This window comes from Amphiura filiformis, chromosome 18 (genome assembly GCF_039555335.1).
Source record: "Amphiura filiformis chromosome 18, Afil_fr2py, whole genome shotgun sequence".
Classification (NCBI taxonomy): domain Eukaryota; kingdom Metazoa; phylum Echinodermata; class Ophiuroidea; order Amphilepidida; family Amphiuridae; genus Amphiura; species Amphiura filiformis.
In genome coordinates, this window is record NC_092645.1 from 19317247 (window position 1) to 19340503 (window position 23257).

Sequence of the window (23257 nt, forward strand, 5' to 3'; positions counted from 1 at the left end):
TATGCAAACAATGGGAAATTATTTTTAGGAGACTCAAAATTTATAGAAATTTTGGATTTTTCAGCTGTTCAAACTTTGTTTTATGTAAGATATTAATTTCTTGCCTCAAAATCCATTACTCATCATCAAGATTTATGTTTTTCATGTGAACTTAGACAGGTTAAAGTGTGTCAAAAGTAGCATAGTAGTAAATTGTGACTTTGACAATTCCAATAATTAAGTTAATAATAAATCTAAATCTTAAAAATAATCATTTCTCTTCAATTTCTTTTCTATTTCTATTCTATTTTAAGTTTTATCAAGTTCCTTTTTCTCTTCATATTTTTGCTCTTTCTAATCTGTAATGAGCTGTTTCAGTTGACTCCCGTACACCCCCTGTACGTGGAAGACATGACCTTAATCTCCCACACAGGGGTGTAGATTTCAAATGGAGTCACCTATTCAGGTGACGCCATTTGAAATTCACACTCCCTCTGTGGAAGATTAAGGTCATGTCTTCCATAGGGGCTGTATGGATTACAACTAAAATATAGCCCATTTAAAATGTTAACTCTCTTCACGCGGGTGTCGACTGCAGACGGCAAGTTTCAAAAACAATTTTAAAAGTCAAAAATTTCAGAAATGTGAATTTTCATGACCATATTTGGAATCAGCATGAAAAATGCATTAAAATGAGTACAAACAAGCCTACTATTGGTTCAGTGGTTCTTAAGATAGCTTTTGATATTTTGAGAAAATATTTCAACACTTGAACTTTTTCCGTTGAAGCGCATGGCTAGCACACAGAACATTAAAATTTCCAACTCTTGTCTTTTCTTATTTGCTCTACTCATTTTGATCTAATTCTGCTTCTTGTTTCTTTCTACTCTTGCAATCTGGCATATTTTTTCTGACTTTCCGACTCTCTGGATTCTCAATTCTGTTCTCACTATTCTTTGAAACTGTCCAGCAAGGTCCTTCATGGCCTCCTTACTAAACACCAAACCACTATCATCTTTCCCACAGATATGTCTCGTCTTGGCCTCCGTGATGGGTATCATTGTGTACCGTATCGCAGTCAGGGCTGCCATTGCAGCGGTGTCGGATAATTTCATCAGTTCACAGGCATCAATCATCACATCTTGTACTGCTTCAGGCATAAGCTTGATCATCATTATGTCGCTGCAGATTGTAAGTATACCTATTTCATAATGTGTTTTTTACTGTTATGTCAAGACGTATCAGTGGCATGCACAAAAGACATATCAGTGGCATGCACAGCCCCAGTAGGGGAAAATGGTCATTTGGGGGAACTGGATTGGTCACTGTTCATGCCAGTTTCAGCCGGAAAAGTTGGTTCCCCTTCTGTACTTCACATCGGCAGTAAACCTACTTGCTATTTGAACAACTAATTTAAGGTTAAAAAACCTAAGATCAGTGCTTCAAAGGGTCTCCCTGGACCCCCGGTAGGGGACCCCACGCCTTAAGGGCTTCACACCAAGGGTGTGCAACCTTGGGTGCAGTCATTCGGGAGAACAGGATTTGTGTGCCCCCCTCCCATTCAAAAAATCCTGCGCATGCCACTGAGACATATCAAGGGTATTAACAGCAGTATCATTATGGTAAAACTGATGGGTGCCACTTTCTTTTTGAAGCTGGCTCGTTTTACCATTTCTGGATTGTGAGGTGGAGTGCATTCCTTGTACAGGCTGTAGATGGAATTAAGGACCATTCATGACTAACAAGGCTTGCTCTTTGAATATGAACTGCATGCAAGGTTGTGATCTCTAACGGAGCGGTGAAGACAAGGGTCAGTCTGGAGCAGGTCAGGTAGTAATTGGCATATTAGCTCTGGAGCATTACTATAGTACATTCTATGGAACATTGTAGTGGCTCCAACTGCTCTATTGTGGTGCCAAGGGCTGAATTTGGAGGGAGGAGGGTTCTTTCCTAGGGCGATCTATGATGCGAATTGAACGCCTCGGGACCACATTGTCCTGTAATAGCCCATGGTGCAGTAAAGGAGTGAGTCCAATCCGAAGTACTGTCTTGGATGGTCTGTCCAAACCTGATTCTCAAAAGACAAATGAGAACAAAATTTGAAATTGTGTGATTAAAACAAATATTGAGTAGCCATACTCACATTTTCCACTTAGAGCCAGTTTTGAATATCTTAACAATTTTTCCTGTATTTTCTCTTGACAGCTCTACGACAAAATTGCAACCTTCCTTACAGACTTTGGTATGTATTGATGTAAAAACATAATATAGTCAAATAATTTACAAAGCTGTACTTTAACTAAACTGTTGTCCCCATTCACCAACTCAGCTATAACTCAACCAGTTTCTATGCTAATTATCTAATTTGCATAATGATTATTCATTTTCAGAGTTGCATCGTACTGAGACTGACTATGAAGACAGCTACACTTTCAAGATGTACTTCTTTGCATTTGTCAACTACTACTCATCCAGTTTCTATATTGCCTTCTTCAAAGGAAAGTAAGTAGTTGGTCAAATTGTTTTTTTAAGTATCAATATTCATAAGTCGTGCTGTGGGCTTAAAAAAAATAACAAGTTTGTCTCCTGTAATTGAACCAGGCGCGTCGCAAACATAGGCGTAGATCCCGGGGGGATGGGGAGGGGGGATCAATGGATGGTCCATACAATCATCCCCCCCCATTGTTGGCACCTGTATGTGGGTTTGTGACCAAATTAACTTCATATTTGGTCATTTTAGCCCCAAAAGTTCAAATTTTTGCGTGCTTCATGCGCATTTATTCCACTTTTGCACTATATTTCATCAGTTTAGTTTCAATATGGCAAAATTTTTCACACGCATTTGTACCATAATCTTATTCTGTCGCCAAAAGTTGCTGGATTCACTATACTTCAAGAAATTCCCCCCCCATTGTCAAAAAAAGAAATCTATGCCACTGGTCGCATAACGGGGTTACCACCACCCCACTTTTGTGCAAATTAACCCCATTTAAAAAAAATTTTAAACTGGGCATTTTTTGTGCGTTTCGCTCCTTTGGCCACCCCATTTGTTGTCACCTTGCTAAGCGCCTTAACTGAACTGTTTCTGTTTTAGCTGTAGTAAAAACATCTTATTATTTTTTAATCTATTTCAAACACTCTAATGAATTTTTTTCCTCCTACAGACTGCCTGGAAATCCATCAGACTATGGTAAAATCTTGGGTCTTCGTCAGGAAGAGGTAGGTATCAACTATTTGTATTTCTTATGTTAAACTTATTAGTTTCTTTTTTCAAAGAAAGTGACAAATGTTTATATCTACTAGTTTACAAAATTTACATATTTTTGCTTGTAGACCACCGATTTGATTGGATCAAAGCTTATTATGTAGCTTAAGAATTTACCTCTACTGGAGGTGAAAATAAGAACAACAAATGGCATATTTTGTTCAAAATGATGCTTTCACAAATAATAATAAAAAGCAAACACAAAACAAAAACACCCAATAAACTGATCCCTGCAAAGGTAGACCCACATTTTCTCTTTAAACAAACAGAATATTGATCACTTTAATATTTTTTGCCTATCACTTTTGTACTTCGCTCCAATTCATAAATTTACATGAAAACCAAAAAAGTACCCATTTTGATCATCTTCTTTGCGCGTTGAAAAAAAAAATACAGGCTCCGACCGACCAAGATTTGTGTTTTGAATTTAGAACATTTTCAAAATATGTTTGTAAAAAAATATAAAAAAATCAAATTTTAACCCGACTTTTCGAGCTTTCAGTAATATTTTAGGATCATTGTAGCCTTGAAAAAAGGCTGTCCTCCAGTAAAACAAGGTGTTTTTTTTCGTCGCCTTACCAATAAAGCTTTAGTAGTGTGATAATATTGTGTATTTCCATGTATAACTCCCTCTTGTCTCTGTATTCCAGTGTGATCCAGCTGGTTGCTTACAGGAGTTATTCATTAACATCGCCATTGTCATGTGTGGTAAACAGTTCTTCAACAACTTCATGGAGATCTTTGTACCGTAAGTAGAATTGTGCTTTTTATCCTGAGCTAATCTTGGGATTACCCATCACCTAATTTGTGCATATACATAAAACACAAAATTTAAGATTATTTTAATAAATTTATACATTATATTCAAATTAACCTGATGGGTAGAAGTTTTACTATTGGCCAGTCAGTGCAAGCTACTTGATTCAATCTTATATTAACCTTGATGCATTTTCTTCTTAGTGACGGCTAAAAAGCTACATACTAAGTATTTTCAAGTCCATTGGGCCAGTTAAGGTTATCAAGAGAGTGTCAATCTCTTGCAAGGCACTGGGGCCATGCTTCACAGCATAAGTATGCTGTGGGTGTTCTCCACTACCTGTTTCTATGCCTAACTTCCCAGCATAGCTTACTGTGTTGTACTTCAGTATACGAGGTGAAGGGCCCCATGCCTAAGTGCAAACTGCAATGGCACTGCCAGTGTTCAAATCCTTGAAGCACACAAATGGTGATTAGCTGCCTGGAGCACAAAGGGGTTACCTGCCTTTGTTTAACCTACAGCAGTTAACCCTTTTGTGCACAAAGCAGCTATTATAGTTAGCCTTTGCTCCAAGCAGTCAAAGTTTGGCGCCATGAAGCAAAGTGTGTACAGCTGCCCCGCCTTTAAACAAATAATTTGAAGGGACTCTGACTTCCTATATCACATTTCTTTTTAATATCCAGAATTGCACTCAACTTCTGGCGATCCCGAGGCGGTCGTGCTGAGGAGAAAGAGGGCAAAGGTCGATACGAGCAGTGGGAGAAGGACTTTGATCTTAGCGATCTTGGTCCGCGTGGTCTCTTCAAGGAGTACTTGGAAATGGGTAAGAATGACTGGAATATTAGGCTATTCCAGTTGCTATTCATACACCCCCTATGGAAGAATCTCCCACAAAGGGGATGTAGATTTGTTGCCAGAGGGTCTCTTCATACTAAATTCCTAGACTATAATATTCACCGTATTCACTTTATCAAACACTCCCTGCCTAATAAACACTCCCATATTTTTTCAATGAAAAAGTGACCAAAATATACATTGACATGTCTTACCTGTAAATAAGCTTAAAACTGGCATTTGCCTTTTTTTTTTGACGTCAGAATTACTAAAATTGCATGAAATAAACCTATTGTAAACTTTAACCTCCATCCAGTTCATTGCCAAATTGTAGTAGAAATTAAATAAAGAACTATATTTGCTTGATTATGCACCCCAAGAACAATTTATTTTAATTGTGACAGGTCTGGTCCATAGGGGCCAAAGGTGGCAAATTTGAAACTGAGATAATGGTAAAAATATGGAGTAAAGAAACAATAAAATACATAAGAAAATAGACATCAAAAACTTCATAACTTTAGAACCAAGTATGCTAGACCTTTGGTGTTTTTAGTAAACTGAAGCTATATTTTTGTCCAAAATTGGCCTCCAGTAACCTTTCTAAAGAGGTTCTCTCCTTGCAATATTTATTCAGACTCACATTTCTTTTTCATTCCCATTCAGCTGTCCAGTTTGGATTCACTACCATCTTTGTCGCTGCCTTCCCTCTGGCTCCATTCTTTGCACTTGTGAATAACTTGATGGAGATCCGACTTGATGCCTTCAAGTTTGTCACCCAGCTACGCAGACCTTACGCTGCCAGAGCACAAGATATCGGTAAGAATTTCTGTTCACAATCTTTTTGCCCACAGATTTTGGTTTGATATGGAATTTGGCGATAGGCAGTTGAGAAAACACATCATAAATTTCCATAACTTACTGTTGTGTATTAGAGATTGAATCTTCATCATAATTTCATCAGGGATGTAAATCTTTCGGAAATAGCCTGAATTCCGGAAAATTGGACCCAAAAAAATCCGAAAATTTTAAAAGAAAAAAATTTTTTAATAATTTTTATTTATTTTTTTCACATTTCCGGAATTGGATGATGATATTTTGTCATAAAAAGAGCAGAAAAAAAATGTTAGGATTGGGGTGATACCCTGCAGCCTATTCCCCGGACAAACCCCCCTAAATGTTCAATACTGCACGCAAGCTCTCGGACACCTGTCCAAGGACCAGATGGATTATCAGGAAATGCATATATTGCCCAGTGACATCCCTGTTACATTCAAAGGGTAACCATGACAACAATTTTAGGGTATTTAGACAAATAAAGTTTCCACAACACAACTGGGCTGTTTTTGCTCTTTCAGTTTTTAAATTTGATGCTTAGATTTTTAGGTATCTCATATTTTAGGTATCTCATCTTTTTTACTTAATATGATCTTTTTTTCCTCATCATATTTCAGGTGCATGGTATGCTATTCTACTGGGTGTCGGAAACCTTGCCGTCTTAACCAATGTAAGTGATTATAGAAATGTGATATGATCAAGCTAATGATTTTTCTCCTCCTTAAAATTGGACCTCTTTCCATATCCCTGTCCCGTCAGATTCGGTTGGCATCTAATTTAGTAGCCTCTGAGCACTATTGGGCTTCACCTGACTTAGCTGAATGTTATAAATAAAATAAAAATAAAATAAATATTCATTTTTTAGATGCAGCCAATAAAACTTTCTTTGTGTTTTATTGGCCTGAGCAGCATTAAAATGACCATATCTCTTGATCTGTAAATCAAATTGTAATACAGTTTGCAGTGAAATAAAGCTCTAAAAGTGGCCCATATAATGAACTTAAAAACTGAACTTTGATATCACTTGACAAACTACTCATTTTGCTTGATATTGTTTTGATTCCATTAAAGGAGTATTTCGTGATCCTAGCATCCTCTTTTTATGACATTTTTCAGTAGATATCCACGAAAAAAGCTTATTTCCAAAATTTCAGTTGATTCCGATTTTATGCGTTATGCGAGTTATGCATGATTATGTGTATTACACTACTCCATAGACAATGTGTTGTAATTTCGTTCTGGTGCACCAGAACGAAATTCGAATTTGGCGATATTTTTGCTAAACGAATTAATCTGCAAGAAATATTTGGTACATAAACATTATGTAGCCAGAGGTATCCAGTGGTGTAAACGCCCAGGGCACTTCAGAAAGTTATTTAAGATGGTGTTTAATTTTTCAATAAAAATACAACATTGCTTCCTATATCGACTGCTCAGTGCCAGAAGTGGGTAAGTGCAATAGCTGCCCTGTGAACATTTGGCAATATTTACACACAGTATATTGTACTCATCTACATATGGCAGCTACACATGGCAGCTATTACACTTAAACATGCATGAATGAATGATGTGATGACACAATCACTGTAACTCATATATGCACACGGTTTTGTTGGGCAGGCCAGTGAAACATCTGTGGCTACTAGTCGCCGATAGGATCCTTGGCACGGGAGGGGTCCTGGGGTTGAAACCATGCAGAATTTAAATAATAAAACCACTTTTATTCCATCTTCCTCTTGATGTCCAATTTTGTCTTTATCAGAGTGATAAAGTTCGTTAATTATGTAGACAAATCCAATATTCTACTCACGGTTAGACAGTTTCGTCAACCAGGTCGGTTGACTTCTTCAGTAATGCCATGATCCGCCTACACTCCCGCGAAATTTCTCATTCCTAGGGTGCACAGTTCTTACCAGCGGATCATACATGTGATTTAGAGAGTAGATGCCCTCGTCACAGTTGATAGTCTGGGTGCCCCTCTTTCTGATCCAAAGTGCTTTGTGTATCCATCTAGTTTGCTTGTTAGTGTCCTTGTGAATTATGCTTGCCCCCTCCCAACCGACCTGGTTGACGAAACTGTCTAACCGTGAGTAGAATATTGGATTTGTCTACATAATTAACAAACTTTATGACTTTATACAATCCTGATGAATCTATTCCAAGATTTATCAGAGTGCTTTGACATTATCCATTTATCCACTTCAGTAGCACAACTGTGCTTGTTCCAAAAATGTAAAAATCTGAATTTGAATTAATTTTGTGTTCTGGTTCAACAAATTGCTGAATGGGCTTTTAAACCAAGTATATATGAGTGGTGTGGTTGACAGCTGACAGAATTTTAACATTCAATCACACACTTTTCCAGTTAAAATCCTTAAACTCCCTTTGGAAGACACGACCTCAATCTCAGATTGTGGATTTCAAATGGAGTCACTCATTCAGGTAACCCCATTTGAAATTCACACTCCCTGTGTGGAAGATTAAGGTCATGTCTACCATAGGGGGTGTATGGATTTCAACTGGAATAGCCCAATGCGACTAGGGTTGCACAAGTTAAGCTATTTGTTAGTCAATATTAGTCAGCACCAAATAGTCAAGAGTAGTCGACTATTGATGACTATTTGGAGGTCAAAATTTTAGTAAAAACTTATGTCACTTTCAAGCCTCAAATGCATAAATCAACATGTAAGGCATGTTTAAGAATTAATGAGGCAATATATTATATATAAAGACACAAGGTATTGAAACCGATATTGCTTTTCCTTTTTTTGGTATTTAGAATATTAAATACGAACAGTGAATGTGACTTCACAAAGGTTTTAACATCTGAACTTCTTTGTCGATGTCATCATTTCAAGGGTGCAATAAGGAAACTTTTCAGTAATGGCTAATTTCCAGTGGGGTCTGTTGTCCATTGTGTGCTTGTTGTTTATTCTCTCTGCCTTTTTTGCCAAAATCTTTCTTTTGAGGACCCCATTGGAAATAAGCCTGAAACACTGGCTTTATGGGTTATCCCAGTTCCTAGTGTATTTTTATCTTCACATTGTATATCTTTTAATTTCTTATTTTGTCAAGTGTTATATATATATGTAATGTATTTTAATCTGTGCAATATAATATATTTATGTATTTTGTATTATGGAACCAAATAAAATCAATCAATCAATCAAGCTTCTATTCGTCAATTAAAATCAAAAACAAAGAAATCTTGCACATAAGAAATAATTTCAATAACATTTGTATGGATGTCAAAACAATCAGTATGCCAATCTTTATGTATTACATAAATTTAATGTGTCTTGAGGACATGATAGTTAGTCGTCATTAGTCGACTTACATAGTTGTAGTCGATAGTTGCGAATAGCGACTTAGTCATGCAATCATAAATGCGGCCCCCTTTTTTTTCTTTTAGGCATGCGTCATCGCATTCACGTCTGAATTTATACCTCGTGAAGTCTATAAGTACGCAGTTGGAGAAGGCTCCCTCAGTGGCTACATCGATTACTCGCTGGCCAGATTCAACACTTCTAACTTTGAAATGATTGATGGGGAAACGAGTGGACCAAACCCAGATAAATACAGTTTTGTGTATGATGGGTATCCTGTTGAAGCAGGCGATGAATATTATGATATGTATGCAAATGAAACTGTCTCGGAGTGCCGGTATGTATATATTGTTTGTGCCCAAGATTTTGACTCTCTCCACGAGGGTGACGACTGCAGGCGACAAGTTTCAAATATTTTTACAAATTCAAAAAATTTCAGAATTGTAAATTCTAATGACCATATTTGGAATCAGCATGAAAAATGCATTAAAATGAGTACAAACAACCCTGTATTCGTGTAGAGGTTCTTGAGATAGCTCTTTATATTTTGAGAAAAAATCTCAAAACTTGGACGTTTTATTTTGAAACCTATGGCTAGCACGCCAGATTTTATTGTTAATAAGGCGCGGGTTCCCTTTTAGATACAGAGAAGGCTTTGGATCAGATACCTTTAAGGACACATAGCGGTACGGGCTCTGCCTTGTAATCGGTGGATTGCGAGTTCGAGCCCCGGCGGTGCCATCGTGTTGTGCTCTTGGGTAAGGCACTTTACCTTACTTGCCTCTCTCTACCCAGGGGTGAAATGGGGAGCTGTTATGAATATTGTCCATTGAGTGGCGCCCAATGATTTGAGCATGCCTTGGGCATTGTATGGCAGCTGACATATTCTAACGGCAGCGGAATTAATGTTAAGCGCTTTGGTACATGTGCATATGTGAAAGGCGCTGTATAAATATACCAACATTTATATACCCTTTGTAGGTCTTTTACCAGTTACGATTATTTCAATGTACACTTGAGTGACTATTTGTTTGATTTTCATTTCATAATTGGAATTGCCAGCTTAAGGTTACTTTGGCAGATGTCATGTGGTTTTTGAAAAAAATCAAAACAAATCCTCCAATTTAAATTGTAAAAAAAAAGGTAAACATGTTTGTTTGTTTTTGCCTTACTAGAAAAGACTCACTTAGTCATGGCATATTTTATTTGTATCCTTTATGTACAGGTACCGTGGTTATTACAATGGTCCAAACCCACCCTACGATCACACCATTGATCACTGGAAGATCCTGGCTATGAAGCTGGTCTTTGTCCTGCTCTATGAAGTAAGTCACATTAATCCATTATTCAACAACTCTTCCTATACCTTTGTACAGGAGCCAACCGTTGTTAATCCGTGATGAATCCACACTTTTACTGTAAGCGTATCGCAGCGAACGCGAGCGAGACTACGCGTTACGCGAGAGCGCGTAAAATTCGTCATGCCTGGAACCTTTGTGCGTATGCAAGCTTACAAGTTGAATTCAGTATTTTCAAATAGCGGCTAAATTTTGCCGTTTTATTCTGTAGTTTTATTGATGATATTAACAGAGAAATCATCGAAGTTTTTGTAAGGCTTAGTGACAATGATTAACTGACATTTCCCGTGAAATAATCGTGAATTATACGATCTTTAGCTTCTTTTCGTTGTTGAAAGGATTCAATCATGTTTCATCCGTTGTTCATCACCGTTTAACAACTCGCGTCCGGCGCGTCTGCGTGGTTTACTTCAAACCACGCAGACGACGCGGCTGCATCGTTGTTAAACGGTGATGAACGACGGTGAAACATGATTGAATCCCTAAATATCTTTTCATAGCAGTCTCAGTATCATGGGCTATTCCATGTATAATCTACACTACCCCTGTTGAAGATGTTTGAAATATCTTCCCTAGGGGAAGTATGAATTTTAAATGAAATGAACACATCAGGCAGCTCCATTTGAATTTCATACACCCTCTGAGAAAGATTCAACCTGAATCTTTCACAAAAGGGGGGTGAGTTTTAAAAGAGTTGGCTAATGTGCTAAATCCATTTGAAGTTCGTACTCCCCCTGTGGAAGATGGTTCCTAAATCTTCCACAGGAGTAGTGTGGCTTTTAAATGGAACAGCCCATGACTGGTGACAGGTGCAATTCAGCATCGAAGTGGTTACGTAATTCTGCTATTATGCTATTTTGGTATGCCTTCGAGAGCCATATACCGTATTTCGTCAAATAATCGCCCCCCCCCCTCAAATAAACGCCCCCACCACTTTTTTCAACAAAGATATTTAAAAATGCTGATATTTCCATGCCATCTTGTGTAGTAAGCTTACCAAGTTCCCCACATGGTCGATAATAGTGTCAATAATTGGCGAAAATCTGGATTGGAAACCTGGAAGTGAGCCAGAAGTCAGTGTTTCTAGTTCAGTATTTCGTCATTTTAGCATTTTTTATCGTTCAAAAATTGACCTTGAATAAACGCCCCCCCCCTTGGGAAAATGTAACGCCCGGGGCGTTTATTTGACTAAATACGGTACCTTTGTGGTGATTGGTTCGACCATGGTTCATTACTCAAACGCGTGATCCCGTTGACATAGTAACATTACGTAACTTCGATCTGAATTAGCTGTTAGCAGTCAAGTTAGACTATGTTGCATTGGTGTTCGGTGATGCAATTTTGTTTATGTTTAAAGTGACTGGTCTATCAATTATGCCACAGGGAACAGTATATGACCATTTCACTTTCCCATTTGTGCCCTTCATTTGATATGATGCATGTTTTAAGGGATCTGGAATGAGCATTTTGACAAGTATTTTTTGTGGGACATGAGAGCACATCAGACGTAGCGAATTGCATTCTGAATACAAAGAATGTCTTTCTGATATCAAATAATTTTCATTTTTTGAAATTCACAACATAATACAAATTTTATGACAAATTATTAAAATTTGATATTTTTCACATTTTTGATATATAACAGTCCTCGAAGTAAATTTGATAAATCTAATGATATATTCTTAAAGTGTATGTAGCTGGGAGGAAAAGCCGACGATCAATTGAAAATTTTGACCTTTCATATTGAAAATATGGATTTTTTCTCAAAAAGACCTAATTTTTTTTGGTGTTTTGGGGAAAAAAATCCATATCTTCAATACGAAAGGTCCAAATTTTCATCTGATCGTCGGCATTTCATCCCACCTACATACACTTTAAGTATAAATCATCAGATTTATAAAGTTTACTTCGAGTACTGTTAAATATCAAAAATATCAATTTTTAATCATTTGCCATAAAATGTGCATTACATTGCGAATTTCAAAAAATCAAAATTATTTGATATCAGAAGGCCATTCTTCGTATTCAGAATGTAATTCGATATGTCTGATGTGCTCTCATGTCCCACAATAAATACTGTCCAAACGTTCATACCCTATCCCTTAAGAGCATAGGTCCTCAACAAAATAAGATGCATGACACAATATGCAAAGAGTGCAATATGACAACTCAGGGGCAATTGTTTGGTATGACATCACAGGTCACTTACTTACTTCAGAACATCACAGTGGCACGGTAGGACTTGGGCACCGATAGGAAGTCTTCCTATGGCGCATGAACAAAGTCGCGCAACTATTTTCATTAGTCCAACACGATACAAACACTAAGTTTTTCAGGCATCAGTACCGAGCATTTCACAATAATACATGAACAGTTAGTTGATAGACGATGAAGCATTCAGGCTAGCTACACACATGTTCTATTAGTGATAATGAGATATTTCTAGAAGATTTATTCTTGAGACATTTGCTTTGAATTTATCATGGGTGTTGTAGGATTTTAGTTTAAAACACTACGTAGCACATGCATTGTCACATGATTAAAATAATAATATCACCCCATGGTAAAGTACCCTGTAGTTGATGTATTTATGTTATTATACTACCAGTCGAGTTAGCTCAACCAGTAAGACGCTAGACTCTAGTGTGAGAGTGCTTGGCGGTTATTCTGTTGTCATGAAAAATTGAGCTAGTTGCAAATTCCCCCATACGGAACTTGTAGACCTGATCCTGGTTGAGGTGTTTGTACATATTCGGATTGGGTCTCAGCCTCTGTATAGAACCGAGTCCTTGAAATGTAGAACCGAGTCCTTGAAATGGTTTATAATGTGTGTCTTGGGCCACAGCGAATTCCTGTAAAGTGTGCTGAGGCTTATGGGTTTACGCATGTGCAATTGTGCATAGCACACTATAAATCACTGTGTTTTATTTTTTGCTTTTTTCAGCATCTCATCTTTGCCTGCAAATTCGCCATCGACTACTTCATCCCTGATATGCCGGAGCATGTGCGAAACGCAATCAAACGTGAGAACTACCTTGCGCAGAAAGCACTGCACGACTTCTCTATTCAGCAAGCAGCTGAGAAGAAGAAGGCTAAACGAAAGGGCAATGATCCAGGAGCAGCCGAAGCAGCTAGGTAAAGCGCCACCTTGCTGTGAGTGACGTGTGTGATGTGTGGTTTGCAGACCTTAGTGTAAATGCATGCAGGAAATCCTCCCAAGGGGGCTCTTTTGTAAATTTTGTTATTGCTCTCTAACAGCTGCAAATGATGAAATAAAAACAAAGGAAATTTTGATGTTGAAGTATATTTTGTTTTCAAAAAGTTGGGACTTAATTTTGTGCAGTTAAAAGCGCTTGCGATACAAATAAAATTACAAATAATATTGCGATCTTCTCAGGTAGAGGGCGTATCAGTTTGTGCAAAAGTGCCGCCTTGGTTCATGCAACACCTTTCCCTGCAACACATTGAGTGTCAATCGTTATCTGTGCTATTTATGTGGCGTAAATGGGCAATTGCAGGAGAATTCCATACACCCTCCTATGGAAGACGTGATCTTAATCTCCCACACAGGGGGTGTAGATTTCAAATGGAGTTGCCCATTCAGGTAGCCTCATTTGAAATTCACACTCCCTGTGTTGGATATTAAGGTCATGTCTTCCATAGGGGGTATATGGATTTCAATTGGAATAGCTTAGTTGATGAATTGTAACCCTCTCCGCTATATAATATTTGTTATGCTTGTATTATTATATTGTAGTTACTTTATGTATGTGGATATTATGCAGGAAGGAACCATGTGTATATATTTATAAAGCACAGACCTTAATAATATGTAACAGTAAATTAATCAAGGTCTGATTTTTGGAGGTGTCCAGTTCAAAATAATTGTTTTTTCTCACGTAAAATAAATCCTATAGTAACTGTAATGTTTTTAATTATATGTGGGTGTATTTCTAGAATTACTTTTCATGGATGTCACTTATGCACAGTGTTTTTAACTCGTAAAAAAAATGTAAATTGTGTACAATAAACTCACTTTCACCTTGTGATTACTCGCTATGAGTTTAATACTGCGTTTGATGTTTTGATTAGGACTGTCTACATATAGAGCGTTTTAATCCAGTTTGAAGTGGAATGTTAAGATCCAGATATAATTAGTGCAGTTTGATCCAAATTTAAAGTGCATTGCTAAGTCCGCTTTAATCCAAATCAAATTGTACACATTGTATTATATTGTCCATTGATGCAGATCAAACTGCAATAATTGGACTACTATGATCCATATTAAAACTGCCTTATTTATTCCATGTTTGAACCTGATGATGTGTCAACACGGATACCAACTTTTATCATTTGATACCCAAATTTGGAAGACAATTGTGACCGTTTCCTGTTTTTTAGACAGTTGATAAGAATTAGGCTGGTATAAGCTTTGGTAGCCCTGCTGGAGGTCATTATGATTTGAATTGAATTTCTTACACCCCCAATGGAACATATGACCTTAATCTTCCATGCATCGAATTGTGAATTTTAAATGGGCTTACCTGAATGGATGATTCAATTTGAAATCTACACCCCCTGTGTGGGAGATTGAGGTCATGTCTTCCTTCGGGGATGTATGAATATCAACTGGAACAGCCCAATCCATGAACAAAATCAGGCATGCATTGTCTAAAGCTGCTGTAAGAAACTATATTAACATACAATGCAACATGCACATTTTTAAATACACTAGGATCCACAACATGCTCATCTATCATGGCACAGTTCTTCAACTCTATTACATTTGTACATTTGTTGAATGACTTTTGAAAATTTGGGTACAAAAACTTGTACTCTGCAGCTTGAGTTCAAATTTTGTACTATGATTGTTTGATTGAGGTTATTGAACTATGCCATTGAGATGAGGCCATTGTGGTCCATTGTGATAATTGATGTTTTTGTGATAATTATGTATAACCATGGTAACTTGTACATTTTAATTATTTCTATACAGAACCTGGGTAAACTGGTAGGTAAAATAATCCCAACTCCCCTGAGGACCAAACTGAGTGAGATATGAAAAACAAACAAACATCCCTGTAAAAATACTCTGGAAATATGAAGTTATCCTATATAAACCTTTTATCTTTGTTTCTTTTCTGGATTTTATATCACTTTCTGACTTTATCTTTACAATTTTTGTTGAATCCAATACTTCCAAAATAGAAAGCTATACTCTACACTTTCTGATTTTATCTTAGCAAATTTTGTTCACTTTAGTCCCAATATTCTCCTAATTTTATTCTATAGACTCTCTACTGATTATCTCTCACTCGGATTGAACCATCACCTAGCTACTTGTGTTTCAAATTACTCTGTTTTATAGCACTACAGTTTTGACATGCCAATCACCTACCTGATCAAGGTTGTAGAATTAACTGACCTCTGTTTGACCTTGTGACCTTTGGGTATTATGGGTCAAATTCTATTGTACCATGAGATTGATATCCAAGTTTGGCATCATCCCCAGTGACAAGCTTATCAGGAGTGCTAAGATAGGGGGAGCCCTCGTCTTTGTTCAATTTGGACAGTCTTGATGTGGGGATTTGAGATGTCACAACTGACAGTGTTTTTCTTGCATGCATTATTACAAGATACTATAGTTGGATTTTGCTATGAAAAAGAATATATAACCAATCCTAATCATCCAGCCTTCCTATTGGCCAATTTCACTCCTAGCTGGCCAGGTCATCCAATGATAAACCACAGTGGACAAATCAACTGATTAAAAAAATGATATGTAATGTTTATTATTTGTGCAACCTGTGGTCTCAATTTTCACACTCTGTTGGTAGCTGTATCAATAGGAGATCAGCAGGAGATAATTGGAGGGATTAGTGGTTTTAGTTTTCTTCCTTTTTCATAGGAAAACTGGACTATTCTTATATTTTAAATTTGCATAGTACAGTACAGTGTGCAGTGCAGTGCAGTGAGGTATGATGTAATACTTGTGATTTGAAATGTAGGTGTTGCAGAGTTTTAGAAAGCAGACGCAAAAAAGTTGGTCTGCATTTTATGACAACAAAATTGTTGGCATAATCTCCAAGTCAGGCTGTGGTGATTACTGCTTTAGTTAGAAGAGTTGATTGGTGCTATACTAGCTTTTTCTTCAGGAATTCTATAATCTATCAATTTATATCAGAAATTTTTCAAGAATCAATTTGATAAAAATAAACCATTGAAATGTTTCCATCAGGCACAGTTCCTTGATGTGAAATAAAGTGTAAAACCAAAATGTTTCTGAATGGCAAAGTTCTTTGATATGAAACTTGTTAATGTCTGTTAATCAATTTGTTTGATATTAGTTGATGTATTTTTAAGCTTTAGAAAGATCTTGGATTTAAAGTGCATTTGAACATTCCCCTCCCTCGAGTTGAATGCTGAAGAATGAATCGCCCTAGTGATGTACCAACCATGCATAAATAAATGGGACATATAATCACATCAATTTATTAACATGCATCAAATATTTTATTTTCATCATGTGCAAGCATGGATTCCCTTGTGATTACCATAATTTATTCACCACCTGTCATAATTATAATTTATTCATAATTATCATAATTTATTCATTGGTGCCTTTGAATGTTCCATTTTTTCCAATCTACACTTCCCAAGTTTTTGCAATCAGAACAAACAGAATGGCCTATATTGCGGTACTTTTTACAATGTTTGAGACAAAATTAAACCTCTTCTTGTTTTTGCAAGCACATAATCAGAATGGCAATATATGTGGTGCTGTGCTATTGAATCAAAAATATTTTTCAATCCTATGAGTCTTTATCACCCACTGGTATTGCAGCCTCAGTACATAGTAGTCATGACGATCAGATATTTAAACCATCTTGCACATTTCTATCACAGGGACAGAGATGGCAAAACAACAACTACAGTTAACCATGACGATCAGGAGAGCGCCCTCTAGTAGAGCGCATAAACCGCATTGTGGATGTTTCCACTTGTTTATATATCAGGAAGTTGTATATTATGATTCTGTGTATTTGTATTGAAGATACAGTCCAACCTCTCTTATCTGGCCATGATGGGACTAATCATTGGCTGAATAAGTGAAAAATCTGGATAAGTGAATGATAAATTGAATGTCTGAAGTGCTAACATTGAGACAGGAAAAGGTTACTCTAAAATTAATGAAAGCAAGCTCTCAAAACGTTAAAAACATGTTTTCTATGAAGATCCGGATAATAGAGAGATAAGTATAAATGAGGTCCGGATAAGGGAGATTGGACTGTACAGGTATTTGTAAAAAGTTTACTAGACATACATATTTCTCCATGATTCATGCGTGGATTGGTTTTTCTGATTATTTTTCTGAAATGTCTACTCCAGCAGCTAGCTAAGAGTAGCCTCATCCAGATTTAAGGGTGCTGTTGCATGTGATTACCATTTACTCAAATATACAGTAATTACATAACTGTACACTGTACCATAATTTTTTTAATACAAGCTGCATGGCCAGTGTTGTCAGTGTTTTCTATATTTTAAAACTGGAGCGTATTATATGCATTCTTTGCGTTACTTTTTTACACAATTTAGAAAGAGTTGGAATATTAGTGTTTTTGGTTTGTGATAAGTAAACTTGAGAAAAAAGGTTTATTTTGTTGTCTAAATGTTCAAACTTTGATGTGTGTGATCCAGTGCATAAAACAGGATATTTTAGAGGCCAGTTACAGACATCTGCAATCATGAACTGGCCCTGAAATTAGTTGTGGTGTTCCACAAGGATCCATCATTGGACCACATTTGTTTAAGCTTGGTTTACACACAGTGACAAGTAAAACCTGGAAAAAAAAGATGTGTAATTAAATGCAGTTGGATGAAACTGTGTGAGCAGTTGTATGAAACTGTGTGATGTGTTCTATTTGGGCCTTATTAGCAGTAGTCTGAGTATCACGTGCCAACACACTACTATGTCCATTATGGTAGTAGTGTCCTCTGGTGAAACAATGTGCCATGTAATGCTGTAGATTTAATGTCATGAAAAAATCTTGTACCAACGTAAGTGTAGTACCATTCTGATATCTACGCAATTTGTATCTTTATCAAGATCTTTAGTCTAGTCCACTATATTCCTTTAGTCTAGCCTACTATATTTCTTAGGATTGATATAGTTAGTCTTGAATCAAATCCACATTTTGTGATCTTTTTTATTTCGGTCTTCTTTTGTGCATGACTAAATTTTTTTCTCTTATAAGCATGTTTTTAAGGGATATTATGATTCATGTGGCTTGATTTCATAAGGAAATATGCCTTCAGGTTTGTTGGGCATATTGCCATGGCGATTGGCCATTATTTTTCAAATGGCTGTTAATCTTCATAGTATATTGTGCCTCTCTAGTGTTTTATACACATTCCATTTCTTTGTAATTATCCAAATTTGAAGAAAAAAAATGAAAAAGTAAATTTTGTGTCAATTGTCATTCCTGTATAGTTCAACAGCATGTGTGATACTGATCTGTCCGTCTTTTTATAATGTACATGTCACATGCTTCTCCGTTAGAAATTAAGAGTTGCATGATTTATAAAACTTGTTGTGAATGCCAAAAACATGAAATTTAAGACTCGCAAATTTATATGTGGAGGCAAATTCCTGTTCTGAGCAGCCCAATCTTTGTGAAATTTGCCATATATCTGTTATCACCAGGGCTGAATATCTATTGGGCTATTTTGAAAAGGTAAGAAAGCCTTAAAAGGGTGCTATTTTATGCATTTGCTGCACCTTGCAGCCAACTTGTGCCTCAAAAGAAACCAATGATGATGAAAAAAATATTGGGCTACTCTGATCTTGCTGGTTTCATAGAACTAAGAAGCAACCCTGGTTGTCGATTCAATTAAACAAGTTTTGTAAATCAACACCAACTCATTAAAATATGCATGTTTTTTTTTTATAAAACCAGTAATAGTGACATACTGTAAATTGTATATAAAATCTGCAATTTCTAATAAAGAATTCTTCAAGACAAATGTCAAAAAAACTCCAACTCTTAAAAGTGAAAATAATCTGTTTTTTAAAGTCTGTTTTGTACTAATTTGGCAAAAATTGTTTGTCTGGACAACATGTGACTGTGAGTGTATGCAGCTTAACCCCCTGAGCACTACCTGCCGATCTAACATTGTCTCTGATTGGTCAATTACATGATATGTTCACTTTAATCACCAATCAGAATGGAGCTTTGCAAATAATTCACTCCAATTTTTGTGTGGTGAAATTATTCTAACAATATTGCTGATTGGGCCAATTGATAATGAAAACTTCTTTTTGGCCAATCGGCAGGTAGTTCTCATGGGGTTAAATAGCTTGTCTAGTACAGATATGTGTAATATACTTATGCAATCAAGTATATTTCCTAATTCAGCAGGGTTGTGTGCTGTGTATCAAGCTTGAATACAGTAAAATGATCATGCCCATTAGCTGATCAATAGTCATGACAAGACAGTTGACTATTGGTTAATGGTGATCTTTGAGTGCATAGAAGGAATGGAGATTTTTTTTAGTGCTTAATGATCACTATCATCTACCCGGAACTCTGAACAAAAGGAAATTTACTTTACTTCGGAAAAAGCCAGAAATGAACAAATGATTTATTATATGAAGAGGAAACTGGTCCTACTTGGCTGTAATTGGGCAAATAAAACACAAAACCATCTTAAACCTCTATTGTGTATGAGATTTTAGGGTTGCCTGTTGTCATGTTCCATTTGGTTTAGGCAATTTAATCTACTCTCCCAATCTTGTAAAGAAAGGCTTGTAAATAAGTTTTCAATAAATCATATTTTGTAAAAGTGGAAAAAATTTGAGCTATATTATTTTGCACACATTCACACTCATTTGAGTAAAATTGAAAAATGTTTGTAATTTGTAGATAAAGAAAATTACAGTTGGGAATTTGAAATCAGAAAAAGCGTGGAAAAAAATTAAGCACATTGCCATTTAAAGTAGTTTGTAAATAGTCAGCTAACAGGTGCCGTAATGCATGAGGCTGTAAGGTAGGGTTATTTTTCCTTATGCTGGGCAAATTTAAAGAGGAAGCCCAGCCAGAGTAGTTTTGGGGTGACCAAACCTGCCTGGTTATCAAATTAATCAGAGACTAGGTTATCTCTGAATTTGACAGGTGCTGGTGGGGGCTGCCTCTCAAGCATCAACAGCAGCAGGTTTGTAGCAGTTTTCCAAGCACATTCAAAAATTAGCCTACACAACTGAAGAAAAATGTAATAATATAGAGGCTTTTTCAGTGCTTTCGTAAAGTGGGCCATTTCATTTTAAAACCACACACCCTGTGGATGATTTAGCTAAAATCTACCACAGAGGGAGTATGTTTTTCAAACAGAATTGGCTACGGTCAATTATTTTGAAACCCAGTTTTACCTACCTATATATCTTCTACAACTGGAGCAAGTATTTCAAATGGAAGTTACCCAGTTGTCTTATTCTATTTGAAACCCATATTCCCTCTGTGGATCACTTTAGCTAAATCTTTCACAGAGTGGATTTCAAGTTGAAAAGCCTGTATGAGGGATGGTTGTAAGTAGTTTATAAGTACTGTGAAGTCTGTCTTGCTTGCTTGTTTGCATGAATGTAGTACTTGTCTAATCAAGATATATGTACATGTATGATATGTTATTATTTATGTATAAATCAAGAACCCTCTTAACATTGTTAATTGTATACTGTATGTCAAAACTTAGAGGTAGGAAAGCTGTTTACAGGAAAGTTAAACAAATTCTGCACATCTTGAGGCGCATTCAAATTTAATAGAGATTGTTTAATTTGCATATGCAGTAAATAGGTCTAAAATTATGACAATTGAATGTATTGTGTAAATGTGCTGTAAAGCGGGTTATTTTTTTTTTGTTATTTGGGTTATACCAGTTGAAATCCATACACCCCCTATGGAAGACATTACCTTAATCTTTCATACAGGGAGTGTGAATTTCAAATGGGGTTACCTGAATGGGTGACTCCATTTGAAATCTACACCACCTGTGTGAGAGATTAAGGTCATGTCTTCCATAGGAGTGTGTGATTTCAACTGATTATCATTAACCCAGTTTTGTGATTCTTTTATTTACAATATGGGTTGGAAAATAATATTTTCATGTTTTAAATATGTGGTTACCTGTTGAACCGCTGAAAATTAAACCGTCATGAAAATGGCCTATTATACAAAAGATCTATCTTATACATGGACGTTTCTAAGATCTTTCTTGTGATCAGCGATGCATGAACAAACATTTTCAGGGGTTTATTTTAGAAAAAGAGAATAGTGGTATATCTATATTGTTCTACTGGATCAAGTTTTCAGGGATTTCGTAAACTTTAAGAAGCTATTTTGGACTCGAGCAGGTAACTTTTATATGATTCAAACTAATTTTTCTTCAATGCTGTGCTGGTTCCCTGTATTCTTATAAGTTGTGTGGTTATAAACATTCACTAATTCTATAAAGGAGCCATGTTAGTCACCTAGAATAAAGCTGATAGAAGAAATATAGATATTCTCAAAGCTCCTTTTTACATATGTTTAGATTCTAGTACATATTTAGCCTAGACAAGGGAGATCTTGAGGCGCATTCAAATTTAATAGAGATTGTTTAATTTGCATATGCAGTAAATAGGTCTAAAATTATGACAATTGAATGTATTGTGTAAATGTGCTGTAAAGCGGGTTATTTTTGCGAGGTTATTTGGGTTATACCAGTTGAAATCCATACACCCCCTATGGAAGACATTACCTTAATCTTTCATACAGGGAGTGTGAATTTCAAATGGGGTTACCTGAATGGGTGACTCCATTTGAAATCTACACCACCTGTGTGAGAGATTAAGGTCATGTCTTCCATAGGGAGTGTGTGGATTTCAACTGGATTATCATTAACCCAGTTTTGTGATTCTTTTATTTACAATATGGGTTGGAAAATAATATTTTCATGTTTTAAATATGTGGTTACCTGTTGAACCGCGAAAATTAAACCGTCGCGAAAATGGCCTATTATACAAAAGATCTATCTTATACATGGACGTTTCTAAGATCTTTCTTGTGATCAGCGGTGCATGAACAAACATTTTCAGGGGGATTTATTTTAGAAAAAGAGAATAGTGGTATATCTATATTGTTCTACTGGATCAAGTTTTCAGGGATTTCGTAAACTTTAAGAAGCTATTTTGGACTCGAGCAGGTAACTTTTATATGATTCAAACTAATTTTTCTTCAATGCTGTTCTTTTTCTCTGTATTCTTATAAGTTGTGTGGTTATAAACATTCACTAATTCTATAAAGGAGCCATGTTAGTCACCTAGAATAAAGCTGATAGAAGAAATATAGATATTCTCAAAGCTCCTTTTTACATATGTTTAGATTCTAGTACATATTTAGCCTAGACAAGGGAGTATAATTTTGGAAGTCCACAAATTGATTGACTCCTGTGCATGCCATTAAAACATTTCAACAATTTCAGGTGATTTTAAAAGTGCTAGTTATAAAGGATGTGTGCACTAAAAAGTTAGTAAAGGATGTGTGCACTAAAAATTGTCTTGAATTGATTAAATGGACATCGATGCACTTTTTATAATTTTAGTGAACCAGGGACCAGAAGCTTAGAGTAATACTGCTATCAGAGTTATACATGCTGCTTGGCGAGTGCCACTTGCAGAGAACTGCTAGCGATATGCAGCTCTGTAGCATGCCACTGTGAAACCAGCCTATAAAGGCATGGTGATGAGTAGTTCAGTGTTTCTAGATATTATGCACCAAAATAAGAATAGATTCTATCATCAAATGACAAGAATATTATGCACCTATCACTTTGGTCTTTAAAAGGCTTGTTTATTTGTGTGTATAATTGTGGG

General features: G+C 36.3%; 1 protein-coding gene across 20 annotated transcripts in view; it reads left to right on the forward strand.

Annotated features, from left to right (window-relative positions):
- Positions 1-20065, forward strand: part of LOC140139962 (anoctamin-4-like) — a 112044-nt gene extending 91979 nt beyond the window's left edge. For all 20 annotated transcript variants that reach the window (XM_072161757.1, XM_072161753.1, XM_072161751.1 and 17 more), the window contains 12 exons: positions 1006-1170; positions 2185-2221; positions 2370-2481; positions 3144-3198; positions 3895-3992; positions 4685-4824; positions 5499-5651; positions 6287-6339; positions 9082-9332; positions 10221-10320; positions 13298-13488; positions 15350-20065. In XM_072161757.1, the coding sequence (XP_072017858.1) occupies positions 1006-1170; positions 2185-2221; positions 2370-2481; positions 3144-3198; positions 3895-3992; positions 4685-4824; positions 5499-5651; positions 6287-6339; positions 9082-9332; positions 10221-10320; positions 13298-13488; positions 15350-15368 (1374 nt within the window). In that variant the 3' untranslated portion in view covers positions 15369-20065. The remainder of the gene's footprint in view (positions 1-1005; positions 1171-2184; positions 2222-2369; positions 2482-3143; positions 3199-3894; positions 3993-4684; positions 4825-5498; positions 5652-6286; positions 6340-9081; positions 9333-10220; positions 10321-13297; positions 13489-15349) is intronic.
- The last annotated feature ends 3192 nt before the right edge of the window (positions 20066-23257 follow it).